Source organism: Numenius arquata, chromosome Z (genome assembly GCF_964106895.1).
Source record: "Numenius arquata chromosome Z, bNumArq3.hap1.1, whole genome shotgun sequence".
Taxonomy (NCBI): Eukaryota; Metazoa; Chordata; class Aves; order Charadriiformes; family Scolopacidae; genus Numenius; species Numenius arquata.
The window spans coordinates 46232042-46247022 of record NC_133616.1 but is presented as its reverse complement, the minus strand read 5'-3'; the positions used below and the strand labels follow the sequence as shown (position 1 = coordinate 46247022).

Here is a 14981-nt window from a genome sequence, read left to right as displayed (position 1 = left end):
TCCTTATCACTATCAGCTCAGTAACCAATCCCTTTCTCACACAGTGAAAAGCTTGGTAATTAACTCATTTTAGTTAGCATATGGTTGCAAACAAAGCGGAGGCCTGCCTTTGGTAACAACTTCAGCCTCAAGACGAAGAGCAAAGCATGTCAAAAGTGGACAGTTTTTTCCTGCTTTGCTACGTTCTGCAGTAATCAAGGGTAGGCAGGCCATTCCCATCAGTATGGCTGAGGGGCCACAAAGCACTGCTGCACAGCCCATGTTTGGTTCATGGGCTGCTAGTTGAAATCGTCTGACAGCATAATATATAGGTAACTGTTAAGTGAACAAAGAAGTCTGATAACAACAATGGGGAATTAATACTGCTCAAATTATTACAGAGTCACAGAATCATTTAGGTTGGAAAAGACCTTTAAGATCATCAAGTCTAATCATATCTAGTAGAATGCAAGTTTCACAATTTTCAGCAATTCTTTACCAATTTGAGCTCATTTTAAATCAAAGTAATTGTGAGGGCATACTGGACTGCAAGATTAGCCTTTGAAGTACACAGCCATAGGCAAATACACAAAAAGTGCTTTGCTAACCTTCAAACACTGATTTACTAGGTCTGCAATTACTATTACAATCACAGTTAACCTGGCAAAGCCACAAGCTGGATCCATATTATGAAATAAACTTTCATTACTGAAACAACAGGGCTGTACTAGTGGCTGGATACTTTCACTTATGTGCTAGAAATTTGTAAAGAGCTATCAGCCAGGGATCACTTTCCCTCATGTTATTCATAATGCAGCACTAACTTGTCTTTGCTGTTAACATAGCACAAAGCACCTTATGTGCCCTCAAGATCTTTCTGGCCAGAGTTTTAAAACAGAGTTGGAAGGTATCCCAACTGGAGGGCCAACTGTGTTGTATCATCCTGTGTAAATGTCTTACATGTCTTAGATGTCAAGTGACCCACTTGGTGGATGACGGAAGGGCTGTGGATGTTGTTTACCTGGACTTTAGTAAGGCCTTTGATACAGTTTCCCACAGTATCCTCCTGGAGAAACTGGCTGCCCGTGGCTTGGATGGGAGTACTCTCCGCTGGGTTAAAAACTGGCTGGAGGACCGGGCCCAGAGAGTGGTGGTGAATGAAGTTAAGTCCAGTTGGCAACCGGTCACAAGTGGCATCCCCCAGGGCTTGGTATTGGGGCCGGTTCTCTTTAACATCTTTATCAGTGATCCGAACAAGGGGATCGGGTGCACCCTCAGTCAGTTTGCAGATGACACCAAGTTGGGTGGGAGTGTTGACCTGCTGGAGGGTAGAAAGGGTTTGCAGAGGGACCTGGACAGGCTGGATCAATGGGCTGAGACCAACAGGATGAGGTTCAACAAGGCCAAGTTCTTGGTCCTGCACTTGGGTCACAACAACCCCAATGCAGTGCTACAGGCTTGGGGAAGAGTGGCTGGAGAGCTGCCCAGCAGAAAAGGACCCCAGGGTATTGGTTGACTGTGAGCTGAACGTGAGCCAGCAGTGTGCCCAGGAGGCCAAGGCGGCCAACAGCATCCTGGCCTGTATCAGGAACAGCATGGTAAGTAGGACTTGGGAGGTGATCGTCCCCCTGTACTCGGCACTGGTGAGGCCCCACCTCGAGTACTGTGTCCAGTTTTGGGCCCCATACCACAAAAAAGACATCGAGGTGCTGGAGCGGGTCCAGAGAAGGGCAATGAAGCTGGTGAGGGGTCTGGAGAACAAGTCTTATGAGGAGAGGCTGAGGGAGCTGGGGTTATTCAGCCTAGCGAAAGGAGGCTGAGGGGAGACTTATCGCTTTCTACAACTACCTGAAGGGAGGTTGTAGAGGTGTGCATCGGTCTCTTCTGCCAAGTCACAGGTGATAGGACAAGAGGAAAGGGCCTCAAGTTGCACCAGGGGAGGTTCAGATTGGATCTTAGGAAAAATTTTTACACTGAAGGGGTTATTAAGCATTGGAATGGACTGCCCAGGGAAGTGGTTGAGGCACCATCCCTGGAGGTATTCAAAAGACGGGTTGACATAGTGCTTAGTGACATGGTTTAGTGATGTGGCTTGTTGGTTTTTTTTTTTTCTTCAGAGTTAGGTTGACAGTTGGACTAGATGATCTTAAAGGTCCCTTCCAACTATTAGATAGACTATTCCATTCCATTCCGTTCTATTCTATTCTATTCAGCTAATTTGACTTTTCATACATTGTGACATTATAGAGAATTTCTTTCACTGAGTATTATTAGAGAAATGGCAGTAATGCACTCCCTTCTAGGGAAGGTCTGGAGCAGAGCAGGTGGGAATGATAGTGGTTCTCATGCTGAACAGGAGTCAATAAAACTTGCTGTTGCAAAAAGCAGAGGCACAATGCCAGCATGTTTAAGTGGATGTAGAGACCTACGACATGAAGAAAACCTAACACTTAAGTAAAATATTGTGTCTAGTTTTAGGCACTGAACTTCAGGAATGACACAATCAATCTAGAAAGTCCAAAGGAAACTATAAAATCTGTGTTCTAGAAATTCTAGAAAATATGACCTATGAGAAGAAAGAATTGGGAAAAAAAAAAGGCATTTAGTGTAGGAAACAAGGTTGAGGGCAACATAGCAATAGACTATGTACAGTTGAAAAGTCAGTGCACTAAGCGTCCTGATCAACCCGTCCTATGTGCTCACTCCTGCTAAGATAAAAGCTGTGGGGCTCACCCAAAGTACCGGGCATGAGTAACATTAACAGGGTTTCAGTAACATTAACATTACAGGCGCTGGGATAACATGACAAGAGAGACTCTGAAACTAGTATCATCAGAGAGGTTCATGAAGCAGAGTAACTTCTGGAGATCCCCCCCAGTCCTATTCCCTCTGATTCTTCTTTTTCTCTGCCCACTAAAAAAAGGAAAATACTCTCCTCCTCATAAGCTTTCAGGTAACACAACAATCCCAGAGACTACAATACTCTTCAACTGTCTAGTGATTTTCTTACTGTAAGATTTGTTCACTCATTTCTGTGTGCACTCCGTACACTCGCATGAGCACTTGCACTGCTCAGCATCCTCTGCTATTTACTGGCCAAAGTTCCATGAAGTTCTGCTTTTACTTCAATAAGGCACGTGGGTCTGTTTTTTTCTGATACAGCAGCTTGACAGTTCCTGGAAAACAGAATTTTCTAGCTCGCCTGCAGGCCTCTGAAATGCTGTGGCATCCTGCAAAGCGAACCCTGACCCTGCGGCTGGGTCACAGCGTCACTGCTGCTGCTTCCACACCATTTCTGGGAGTCTCGGTTTGACCTCGTTATATTGTTTTCCAGGTGCAAACTCCATGCCGGCTGCCACGGGCGCGCAGCGATTTTGGCAGCGGGTCTCCCTCTCTCTCTCTTTCTCTCTCTTTCTCTTTTTATGTCAAGGCTGTGAACCCACCAACTCCTCCTTCAGCCAGCGGCCTGGAGCGCGGGCCCGCCCGGCCCCGGGTTGCTTCCAGCAACGGGAACCAGCCGACGCGCTCACAACCCAGCACGAGCGCTTCCTCGCAGCCCGCCTCTCCGTCTCCGCCTCTCCCTTCCTCCCCCTCCCCCGGCCGAGCCGAGCCAGGCCGGCTCGCGCCGAGGCCGCCGCGGCGTACCGACCATGGCGGGGCCGCCGGCAACCGCCGTCACGCGGCAGGTGGGCAGCGCACGGTGCGGCGGGCAGCGGCGGCAGCTCCCCGGGGAGCTGCGGGAGGCCTCCCGCTGCCCGGTGGTGGACGCGGCCGGGAGGAGCGTGCCCTTCGAGGCCCTGTACGGGGAGCAAAAAGCCATCGTGGTGTTCGTGCGGGTAAGGAGGGAGCGGCTGCCCCGGCAGGGTTGGCCAGACGGACGGGAGCCCTAAAAGGGTCTTTGAGGGATGCCCCGACTTGGTTGTGCAAGGGGCGGGGGCGTGTGTGGTGTTTATAACAAGCGGGGCTGGAGCAAAGAAAATCTAACAGTCATATCCTTCTAAGAACCCCCATTCTTTGCTAAACTGACACAGAATTTGCCAGAAAGGAAATAATTCTTCAGCCCTGTGTTCAAGGGATCAAGCGTGCACCCTGGTTTTGCAGCTGGCAAGCCAGTTCTGGCATTCCTAAAATAGCCACAGAGAAAAAGCAGGGCCCCAAGCCTAGAATCCTTGTTCAGGCCTGGATTAAACCAGGATCCTAATAAAAATTTGGTGAGTACAAAGAACTGTAATTGTTCCTGTTTCCAGTTCCTGATCACCTCCAAAATGATTTGTGCCCCAAGTCTGAATCTGATGTTTCATTGCTGTGCAATTATGTCTGTTTCTGACGTGTCCAACTGGCTGTGTTGCAGAATTTTTTATGTTACACCTGTAAGGAGTATGTAGAAGACCTGGCGAAAGTCCCCAAGGCGTTTTTACAAGTAAGTACTCTGCCCTTAGTGTGTACATGGGGTTGCTGTCGTCAAGCAGGTTTGCTATATCCTGCTGCAGGCTTGCATGAGACTTTAGCCTTCTAGGAATCAAAAAAAAGGCTCAGAAGAAAGTTAGTGCTTTCATTGTTTGCTACAATACCCATAGCGTATCTGCCAAGGAGACAGAGGAGAGGATCTGTTGCACTACATGCTTTCTTGCAGCGGCGTTATTTCTCCCTGCCCTATTAGCTTGGTGCTGATTTTTGCTGCTGTGTTCTGAACAGTTAGACAACATCTGACAAGCATTTCTGTTGGTATTAGTAGTGCCCTGGGCAGCTGTCTTCTCCTGACCACTGACTAACTACTGCCCTTTCCATTATGCTGGTATGGCTGACTGATCGTTGTGCATGGAACAAAATCAGATAATTGGTCTAGATTAAAAATAGTCTATTTTTCCATGGTAAAGTACATCAGTTGTGTTACCTGTTCTCCAGGCAGCTGCACAAACAGGAGTGATAAAGTGACAGAAAGGAGAAGTGGAGTGGGCAGGGGTTGCTATGGACCAGTATTTGTTGGGTGGTAGGAGATACCAAGAAAAAACAATGATCCCCTGCTAAATGTGGAAAGTCAATCTCTCTGTTCTAGGCTGCTGATTGAAATTCTGTCATATTTTATTCCCAACAGCAGCATAGCCGATGACAGATACGCAGCTCCTTGCTGCCAATCAAGGCTTAGGTGGACTAGGAACTTGGGGATGAAAAGCGATGATTTCTTTGGTGGCTTCCCTTCTCAGGGCAGGTTTTTCTAAACTGCTCAGTGTTACTCAAAATGACATTTTCTTAATCCGGGTGCTTAAATAAATGTATACAGAGAATCAAAACCATCCATACTTTTCTTAGTGTGAGTATTCTATTCCTAGGAGGGCTTCTTTTCATAACAAGCAAAATTATTCTATATGGGAAAGGCAAGTATTATGCCCTAATATTAAAGCAACATTATATTTTATTAACTGTTTTACTAGCATCTAAATGAGCTTAAGTTTTGGCCTCTATTTTAGACTCAGGCCTAGTGTTGCACCTGCAAAGGACAGCAGTACATGCAGATGCAAGTTATATCTATTAATGAGCATCAGTATACGTAAATCACAGGTGTATGTGCACCGGTGCTGCTCCTTCAGATGCAGGTACAACAGAGTGGAAATTTTGAATTTCCAAAATCATAGCAGGTTGCAATCAATTGGAAAGATGACACTTAAAAATTATGCTTAAAAATAACTTTTCACTTAATAAATTAACATAGCTGCTAACTGTGGGTGCTAGACAAAGGTGTAGACTCCAGATATTTAAGTGATGTTAATATCAAATAATTTTGACTGAGTGCACTGTGATCATTAACTCAAGACGCCAGATTCTGCTAATGTTTTGCAGCCATGCAGAAACACAGTTTGAATACCCATGTTCTGTTCTAGGAAGCAAATGTGAGACTTATAGTTATTGGACAGTCATCTTATCATCACATCAAGGTAAATAAAGTAGTCATTAAATACATTGTATCCTCTATTATGTCTTAATGGTCTGCATTGAGGGGTATTGCTCTGAGTAAAAAGATGGTCATTTGCACCCTCAGGAAAAGAGGACAGTATTCTTTTTTGTGAAGCAACTCTAATAGAATAAACTTTCAGTTTAAAAACCACTGGGGCTTGCTAAGGAAACATCTTTTCTTGATTTCACTGGAAGCTTTGTTTTAATAAGAGTGTCAGGGCTAAAAATTTTTGGCCTTTAATTTAACATGACAGATCCACAAGTTTCCAAATTGGCAGGGGGTGGAGTGGCAGTATTCCACTGTCAGTAGATCCTAACTAATTACTGTATTAACCTTAAAAATACTGCTTTTCTTGTATGCATGTTTTTTGCAGCCCTTTTGCAGTTTAACTGGGTATACCCATGAAATGTATGTAGATCCACAAAGGGAAATTTATAAAATACTTGGCATGAAAAGAGGTGAAGGTAATAACGTATCAGGTAAGAATAATTTTCTAACCTTGTTTAGACTTGCACAGAACAAAACAAGAATGCTCAGACAAAACAGCATGATCACAATGTAAATAGGAAGGGAGTTGCCCACCAGTCTCTTGTAGGCTGTATTTTGTCAAAACACTTGCAATCAGGAAACTACACTATTCATAGTAGCTGTTCAATTTTGTTGTTCTCCTTATATACTTTTGTATTTCTAGGTAACAGGTATTTTGCTGTTTTATTTAGTGCGAAGCCCTCACGTGAAATCAAATACACTCCTGGGAAGCATTAGGAGCGTGTGGAGAGCAATGACTGGCCCAGCTTTTGATTTTCAAGGAGACCCTGCTCAGCAGGGAGGAGCTTTGATTTTGGGCCCAGGTGACCTTCTTTGTTTTGTTTGAAAGTTAGAGTCTCCTCCGGACACTGTTTGCTTTAACACAAACATCTCACTTTAATGCAAAAATTTCTGCTGCTGTCCCTGTGGATCCCAAGGAAACAGTCTTTTGTTGAATTGTGTGATTTTGCTGGCTGAAGGAACCTGTGGAAGTGTCATTGTGTAGTCCCACTTCCCACAGAGGTGGCACAAAGCTGATCGCAGTCCTGCAGAAATTGATAGGAGCGCTGATAGAACAACTGCTCAAAGCTTGGAGGGGTTTTTTGACATCACGGTGTTCACCTGCATTCTGTTTTCACATTTGATTCTAGGCATTTAATGTGGGTTTAGTAGAGGAACAATGCATGATGCTGTAACACAACAAAGTCATCAAATCATTAGGAGACATTATGCTACATCAGATTTAATTCAATTAGATGTCTCAATGTTCCTTGCTCTTATAATGTAATTAAAAAAAATCTGTCATTGGTTAAAATAGAGTGTATTGTGCAATCTATAGAACTAGTACACATCTGTAGAAGAATTACTAGTAAAATAGGATGCTTCTTTGATTCAGTTATGTCTTTGAATAAGTAAATGTTTTATTAAGCCATTTACATGTTTATTCTCATTACATTTCAGGTAATGAAGTTCATTTTTTGCACCTTGATAAAAACAGGCTGGATCATGTTCCCATTAACACAGTTTTGCAGCTGGCAGGAGTTAAAACAGTAAATTTCACCAACAAACCCCAGATTATTGACATATGACACTGACACAGTATATAAATTTTTTAATTTGTACTCTACAAGGACAATTCTCCAATGAATTCCCACCAGCATCAGTACTGTTGTGTCTTAATGGGACATCTGAAACCCTATCTAGAAAATGAGAGCACAGAATAATCTACTTGGCACGGAAGATGGGCACAGAAATGCCATTTCCATTGTGTGTAAGATAACAAAAACTAAAACACAGTTGAGGCTTATTGCAAAAAATCCCATAGCTCATTATTTCCTCATCAAACAGTCTTGCTAATATATTTTAAAAACCTGTGTTCAAGACATACTTAACTGAAAAATCTGGTTTTGCTCAGGAGGAACTTGAGACTCTTGCCTTTAGCAGACGACACCAGCTTTCAATCTAATACTTCCCAGCGATGTCTTAAAGCTTCCAGAACCATGTGGCGATCTTGTATTAAAATACACCTTGAAAAATGACAGTTTCAAACACTGGGACTGAAGCTTATGTCTACTTTTGGACCTGGTACTGGCAGAGATTATGAAATGCATTTTATAGTTTTAAATACATATTTCAAATGCATCATCCATTGTCTGCAGTTCTTTTGCATCATATGAGAAGGTGGGCCTAAAACCAGTAAGGGGTGTGTCTTAAACATATTTCTGATCAGATTGTCAGTTTTGGAGTACGCATGGAGTATGCCATAGTCAATTACTTGTGTTCCTATGAAGATTTGCAGCAGAATATTCTCCCCTGTGTGTATGTACTTTCTCTCAGAGCAAGAGGTTCCTGAAAAAATGTCCTTGGTTATTTCTGTCCTAGACAACTGAGCTCAGGACAACAGTATTTTGGTTTGCAGTTCTGTCAGACTGCATATTATCCATTTTTCCAGAAATATTTATGTTTAGAATATATTGCTTTCATTAAAGTAGATGTGCCTTCTTTCACCCATGAGCCACTTCTTTTTAGCAATTGCAAAGTAAGACTGTCCTAGATTTATGGAGGAGCATATTCTCCTCTGCAGTTTCTGATCTTTGGCCCTCACTGTAAAATACTGCTGTTCATACATATCTTATCTGCAAATTCTCTCTCCTGTTAAACCTTAACGCTAATGCAATTGTAAAACAGTATTCTCTGAAGAGGTCTGTCCCTGCATCCATTGAGGTCACTGGCAGGCCCAAAGCAAGCTCCGGAGAGCTCTACACCATTAAGAGCATATGAAATAAATGCAGTGTTCCTTGACGAAAAATAAAAGGCTTGCTTAAGAAACGGTGATACTGACCCATGTAATTCCATTAAAGGTTCTATGCTTTAGCACTTTATTAATTACATACACATTTTGATACGGTGTGTTTACAAGGAGGATATTACTAATGTAAAAATGCTTTGTTCAGTTCTGTGCATTGACCAAACGGCACTCAGCACAGGGCTGAAAGTAGTCATGTGCAGACTCAGAATACACGTGATTTCAGGGCTTGCCAGAGGCTTCCTCAGAACTTGGCATAATGGGCTGGGACCAGCAGCTGGGGAGTAAAGTCCACTTTCATGACCATGCCCCTACATTCATAAATAAGGAGCTGCCTTCCCTCCAGGCTCCCCCAGCTCGCCGATATTTTTGAGCATGTCGGAAACTGTAATGCAGCTGCCTCAATGTGAGTTAAACCACAGCAGAAAGCAAGCTATAAAGGTGGTCTTATGTTTATAAAACAAAGACAAGAGATGCACAGAAATTATTTTCAAAGAGAATGTTAAATATTCGCTTTACTTGCAGTGCTTTCACTCTGCTTCATTCACCTGATCATTATTCCCAAGGCTCTACACTGGCTGTAGTTCCACTTTTGGTTTGCAATCATTTCACTTTCATGTTCTTGGTGCTTTTGATTTTAAAGGAAGTGTTTGGTTACCTGTTTTTCTGCTTCTTTTGCTTTCAGTAGAATTGAAATACAGTAGGAACAGTTCTACTGCTGCATTTTAAATACAGTAAATAAAACTAACCATAGATAAAAGAACTGTGGACTCTTAAAAGGGATTGGAATGAATTAAGTTGTCGTTTGACAGCTCTGTAAATTGAAGTCATCCACCCTCACCATGTCAATGCTGTGAGGAACCATACCACAGCCTTTGCATTACCCCAGCAAAACCATTTCTTTAGAAAGATTTGCAAAATGCAGACAAACAAAAAGAGGGAAGACAGGAGGGTTCAGCAGAAGAACAATCCTAATTAGGGCATCTGCCCTGCATTTATTGCATGGAGATGGACTTCACTGAGTTCGCTGGTGCCCTGTGAGACAATGATTCCCATGTGCATAATGAACTGGAACAACGATGGCCACAGCCTTCCATGGCATAAATGTTTTTTGAAGTGTCAGTAGAATTTTATATCTCTGCTATTACTTAGAAAAGGTATTTTTAAAAAGTTATGCAGAAAAAGGTGGAAACCAGCAGGAGATAATCACTGACCTCGTTCTCGGTAGATGGTAGAATACTTGTCATGGGCAATTAGACAGAGGTGGGCAGGGAGCTTCAGAAGTTAACCACCAGCTCAAGCTATTTCAACACCTACTTAAAATGGTATGTTTTAAAGCACCACTGTGTCTGAGAAGCAGACTCAAATCCAGCTCTTTTAACTTTGCAGATAAATCCACTTAACGTATGAACCAAAAGTCTGCTGCACATACCAGACAGCTTTCAGCCGACCTCACACGATGTCACATCCCCTTGGGGCCCTCGTCTGCCATGTGCCGCAAGAGGCACCTGGAAGGCTGTGACCCCCCCAAGAAACGCAACCGAAAATGCTCATTTCCAAAGGCGGCGGCTTTACACCAGAGCTAGCCCCGCCGTCCCAGCTACGGCCTGCTCCCAGGGCCCCCCCAAAGCTCCCCTGACCCACTACGGCCTGCTCCCAGGGCCCCCCCAAAGCTCCCCTGACCCACTACGGCCTGCTCCCAGGGCCCCCCCAAAGCTCCCCTGACCCACCTGTTGCAACGGCCACTATGACATCAGCGCCCCCGCCGCTCCGCGCTGGTGACGCCACACCGCGCTGACCCAGTCAGAGGCGGGGCGGGAGGTGGAGGCGGGGGTGCCGCCAGCTGCCGCCAGCTCGGGGCAGGAGGGGGGGACCGTAGGTGCATGAGGCGGTGGGAGGGGGCGGCGCCCGAGGACACGCGTCAGCCGCCGCCGCCGTCTTCGCCGTCGCGGGATCCCTCCCCTCCGGCGGCCCGAAATCCGCGGGAGCGGCGCGACGGGGATGAGGCACTCCGCCTCGCACCCACCGTAGTGGCGCGGGCGCCTCCGCCATGAAGCGGAAGAGCTGGGCCGAGGCCCGGCGCCGCGCACCGCCGGCTCCGCCGGCTCTGAAGAGAACTCGGGGCGCGGCGTCGCGAGCGGCGGGGGGCGAGGTAGAGCGGCGGCGGCAGCAGCAGCAGCCGCCGCCGCCGCCTCCCGCCGGACCGGAGACCTGCCTAAGGATCGCCGGTGAGGGGCGTGCCGGGGAGCGGGCGGGGTGGATGGCAGCGCGGCGGGAGAGTTGAGGCGCAAGTCGGGGCTGGGGTGCCGGTGGCGGGACGGGGTGGGGGCCGCGGGGTGTCCCGTCACAGGGACAGCAGCTTCCCCTCGGCGCGGGGTGGCCGCTGTCCCCGCCGGAGCGCTGGGCCCGCGGCGGTCGCCGCCTCGGCCATCTGTGCCATGGGTCGGTTCTTGCGTCCCTGTTGCGTTTTCACAGCGAAGTGTTCTTTAGAAATGCGTGGCCAGCCCGGCCCTCTGTCCCAAAGAGCAAATGGGGGGGGGTTGTTAATAACTCTGGCCGTGCCGAGCAGTTGCCTTGTGCTGTCTTATTTCTGCTCGTAAGAGAGTAAAGGGAAAATGTGTTTAAACTAGGAAAATGTGTTTCTGTGGGGGAACAGAAATACCACATTTCTTTGTATTAGGGATGTAGATCTTTCTCCCCATGTTGTGCTTGCTGGCTCACGGGTAAAATAATGGACAAGCGTCGCACCTCTCCTCGACACTCGAGTGCCACCGGAATCATTCCGGATGTAGGTTTGAGTAGAAAAAAAAAACCCAAACAAACAACAACCCCCCCGAAACTTTACTTCTTATGTCCTGATTCAGAATCAGAGTGGTAGTATTTACAACTTCTCTTAAAAAACATGAAATAAACCTCACTTACCACTTCTTTGTGAAGGACATGGAAAATTTTCTGTAGACAGAGCAAGCAAAAATATGAAGAGCAAGCATGAATAAAAGGCACCAGTCTTACCTGTGCTAAGAAACAAGGTTCCTTAAATTAACTGGTATGTCTCCTAGCCAACAATATGTTTAGAAAACTATAAGATTTTGTTTTAAAAATTGGGCATAGTGATGTAGAAAGAATGTAAACTCCCAAAGGATACCAGATTCCTCTTTTTAAAAAGCTCTAGTACTGGCAGGGAATAAAATCTTAAATACTCCAGCCTAAAATAAAACATTTTAGGCCTAATATACACAGAGAAACACACTCGTGTACTTACGTGCAGAACTATAATGCTACAATAACTCCATATGTGTATTTTTCTACAACTGCAACCATTTATATAGGAAATTATGATGGTGTAATTTTAAGGTTAAATGTAGAAACCCTTTATTTGGCAGGTGATGACTTTTTGATATCAAAGTAATTTCATTACCTAGAACACTGTGCACCCAGTCCAGCTCAGACCTCCAGCAAACAGGTCTGTCTAACTGTTCTCACACAGCAGTTGTTGCTTGGATCTGATGATACACATCTGGCATCAATAGGCCCCTTAAATTACTGTATTTTCCCCCACAAAGAAATGTTCCGCCACTTAAGTAATACAGTTGAGCACTGAGGCTTTGTCTTGTGTTTTTCGGAGGGATTTCACCATATTCAGCAGTACACAGTGTAACAAACTTGATTAAAATGCAGTAGATTTTTATATTTAATAATATTTAATTTTGTCTGGATCTTATTGCGCACAGTGGCTGCGCATTAGTGTTCTAATAATGGAACAATTATAGTCTAATTTTTATTACACTGGTATGTCATGTGTATTTTTTAAAGAGAAACCTTAAAATAATAAGCCCACAGGCTTACCTATTTATTCATCTATTTTTAAAGTTATTTCAAATTTTGAACTGTAAGTAATGCCTTCTCATAATGCAGTTCTGAGAAATTAATAGTTCTGGACTGGAGGTAGATTAAAGCATAAGGCCTTATTCTTGCAAATGGACATACTGGTAAATATTTTAGCCTCTGTAAAGGCTGAGAGATCTGTGTTTAGCTCACCTGCTTACAGAAACAGTGCCAAACTCATTAAGAACATTGCAGGCTACCCTACCCTCCTTTTCATCTTTGCTAAAAGACAGAGGCAGGAAACAAACCTAAATAGCTGTAAAGATCTATGGATCTTTTCTTGCATGACCTTACATTCATAAACAGCAAAGTTTGCAATCCATTATTTGCATAGATTTTATACTCAAAATACTCACAGTAATTATTGCATTTCTTTATTTTCTAATGAGTCATATGCATCAGTCATATGTCAGAATAATTTTTAATCATAATAATCTAAATATTTTTGTTTACTATTAAGACTAGTTCAGGAAGGCTATTCTTGTAAAAAATTGTTTCTTTTGGTCTGTTAAGCTGCATGGTAAACCTTACCATTTTCTGTTTGTCAGAACTAATGTGTGAGGCTTGCTGGTATGAATTCAGTTTGCCAGAACTAAATGCATTTTTCTCTGTTTATTAGAAGCATATTCCCATATACTTTTAATCTCTGAAAGAACTAATTTATATGATCTAAAGAGAACTTAACAATTCTGTGTGAGGTGCTTGAAAGCTGTTGATTTCCTTTCTTTGGATGCTTTTCTTTGTCATTGCTCTGATTTTATAAATAATATCTTAAAGAAGATGTGGAATTATAATGCAAGTGATAATAAATCTCAGGCAAAAGGTGTGTTTCACTTCTTTTCAGTAGTTAATTCTCAAATTAAGTAACTACAATAACTATACATGGAATTAAATTTTAAGTGATACAACACCATGGGGTATTCCTTGACATTTGTTTGTCCTCCTGCTAAATGTATATCCAGTTTGTTTACGGTGAGAAACTAGCATCTTAAAGGGTGGTCTAAGTTGTACTGTATGGCCTTTTTTTTCCCTTATTGAGAACTGTTCTACTTACACTGTTTCTTAGAGTTTTTATGAAATAGCATTCAGTTTAATAGGTTCCTTGATAGGTGGGTTGGTTTTTTGGTTTTATATTTGGTTTGGGTTTTTTCCCCAAACCATTGACTTGTCTTTTGTTTTTCTGATAATTCCTGTCTTGTCATTCTAAACCTTGTGTATTATGTAAGAAACAGTGTTTTTTAATGCTAAGGACACTTCTACCGAGTATCATTAGGCTTTCAAACATTCTGACTAATAATACTTTCAATTAGTTTTCATTGCACAACTATAGCAGTACAAAAGTTGTATTTACTCTTTTATCAATATGACCTCACTTACTTGTGAGTCTTTCTCAAAGTTAATATTTTAAATCCAAGTTTAAAGCTTTTAGTTTCTCATCCAGCACTGAAAGTGCATGAACATTTATGAAGTAATCATGTGTATCAGACAAGAGGAGCAGAGCGCAAAGACTCGTATTTGAGTAAGGTGACACAGTGGTGTTGGTCAGTGGTGACATGGCCCTGAAAATATTTTTTTTCGTGGTTTTCTGTTAAATAAAAACTTCCTTTAGCTTTTTAGTGTGCTTTTATTTTCTTTTGCAGAGGCCAGGCTGTTGTTCTAATTGCCAACTCTATCATCATTTATATTTGAAATATCACAATGATGAGTGAATGACTCATTTCAAGGATAGAATGACTAAAAAGAAAATCTCGTACAATTTTGCTCTTCGTCTTGACATTGCAACAGAATTTGTCTTTTATGTTTTCTCATGTGTCTTCCTGATATTTTGGCGTCTTTTAAATCAAATGCAACAAAATACCATGTACAAACTCTGAATTTAGAAATACTCTCCTCTTACAATAGTAAATAACTCTCTGGTTACGTTCCTGGTAATTCAACACAGTCTAACATGGGGGGTTTTGTACTGTCAGTCTCCTCTGAATTTCTCATTTAAGGCATCTGTTTAACAACAGAACTGTAGAATTTATCTTTTTTTATTAAATAATCTTTGCTGAGCACATGCAGATTTGTCTCACAGCAAGTGCCTGTTTGGTATTTAGTTGTCTCTAGAATTACTAAAAGGTCTTTCTCCAAGGCCTGTGCAGCAGATCCTGAGAATCATCAGGCATATTGAGAGTAGAGGGAAGGAGATTATTTTGTCATCTCTATATTCACATTAACATGATTTTAAAGAGGTAGCTCTCGTTTTTTTACATGTCTATTGCCACAGAACACTGTAGAAGTGAAATTCAAGCAAAATGCTTTTCCTCCTGTATACACACTGCAATCAGA

At 43.2% G+C, this 14981-nt stretch overlaps 2 protein-coding genes across 3 annotated transcripts in view; both read left to right on the top strand.

The window, feature by feature from the left end:
- The first annotated feature begins 3578 nt into the window (after positions 1-3578).
- Positions 3579-9521, top strand: PRXL2C (peroxiredoxin like 2C). Its single transcript, XM_074166445.1, has 6 exons — positions 3579-3815; positions 4331-4399; positions 5859-5912; positions 6306-6411; positions 6652-6783; positions 7421-9521. Exons 1-6 carry the CDS (start codon positions 3630-3632, stop codon positions 7546-7548), a joined length of 675 nt encoding a protein of 224 aa, XP_074022546.1. The 5' UTR covers positions 3579-3629; the 3' UTR covers positions 7549-9521.
- Positions 9522-10782: 1261 nt separating this feature from the next.
- The window catches only part of CDC14B (cell division cycle 14B), a 46288-nt gene continuing 42089 nt past the window's right edge, over positions 10783-14981 (top strand). The window contains exon 1 of one of the 2 annotated variants that reach the window (XM_074166092.1): positions 10783-10993. In XM_074166092.1, the coding sequence (XP_074022193.1) occupies positions 10816-10993 (178 nt within the window). In that variant the 5' untranslated portion in view covers positions 10783-10815. The remainder of the gene's footprint in view (positions 10994-14981) is intronic. The other variant, XM_074166091.1, reaches the window with a different exon arrangement.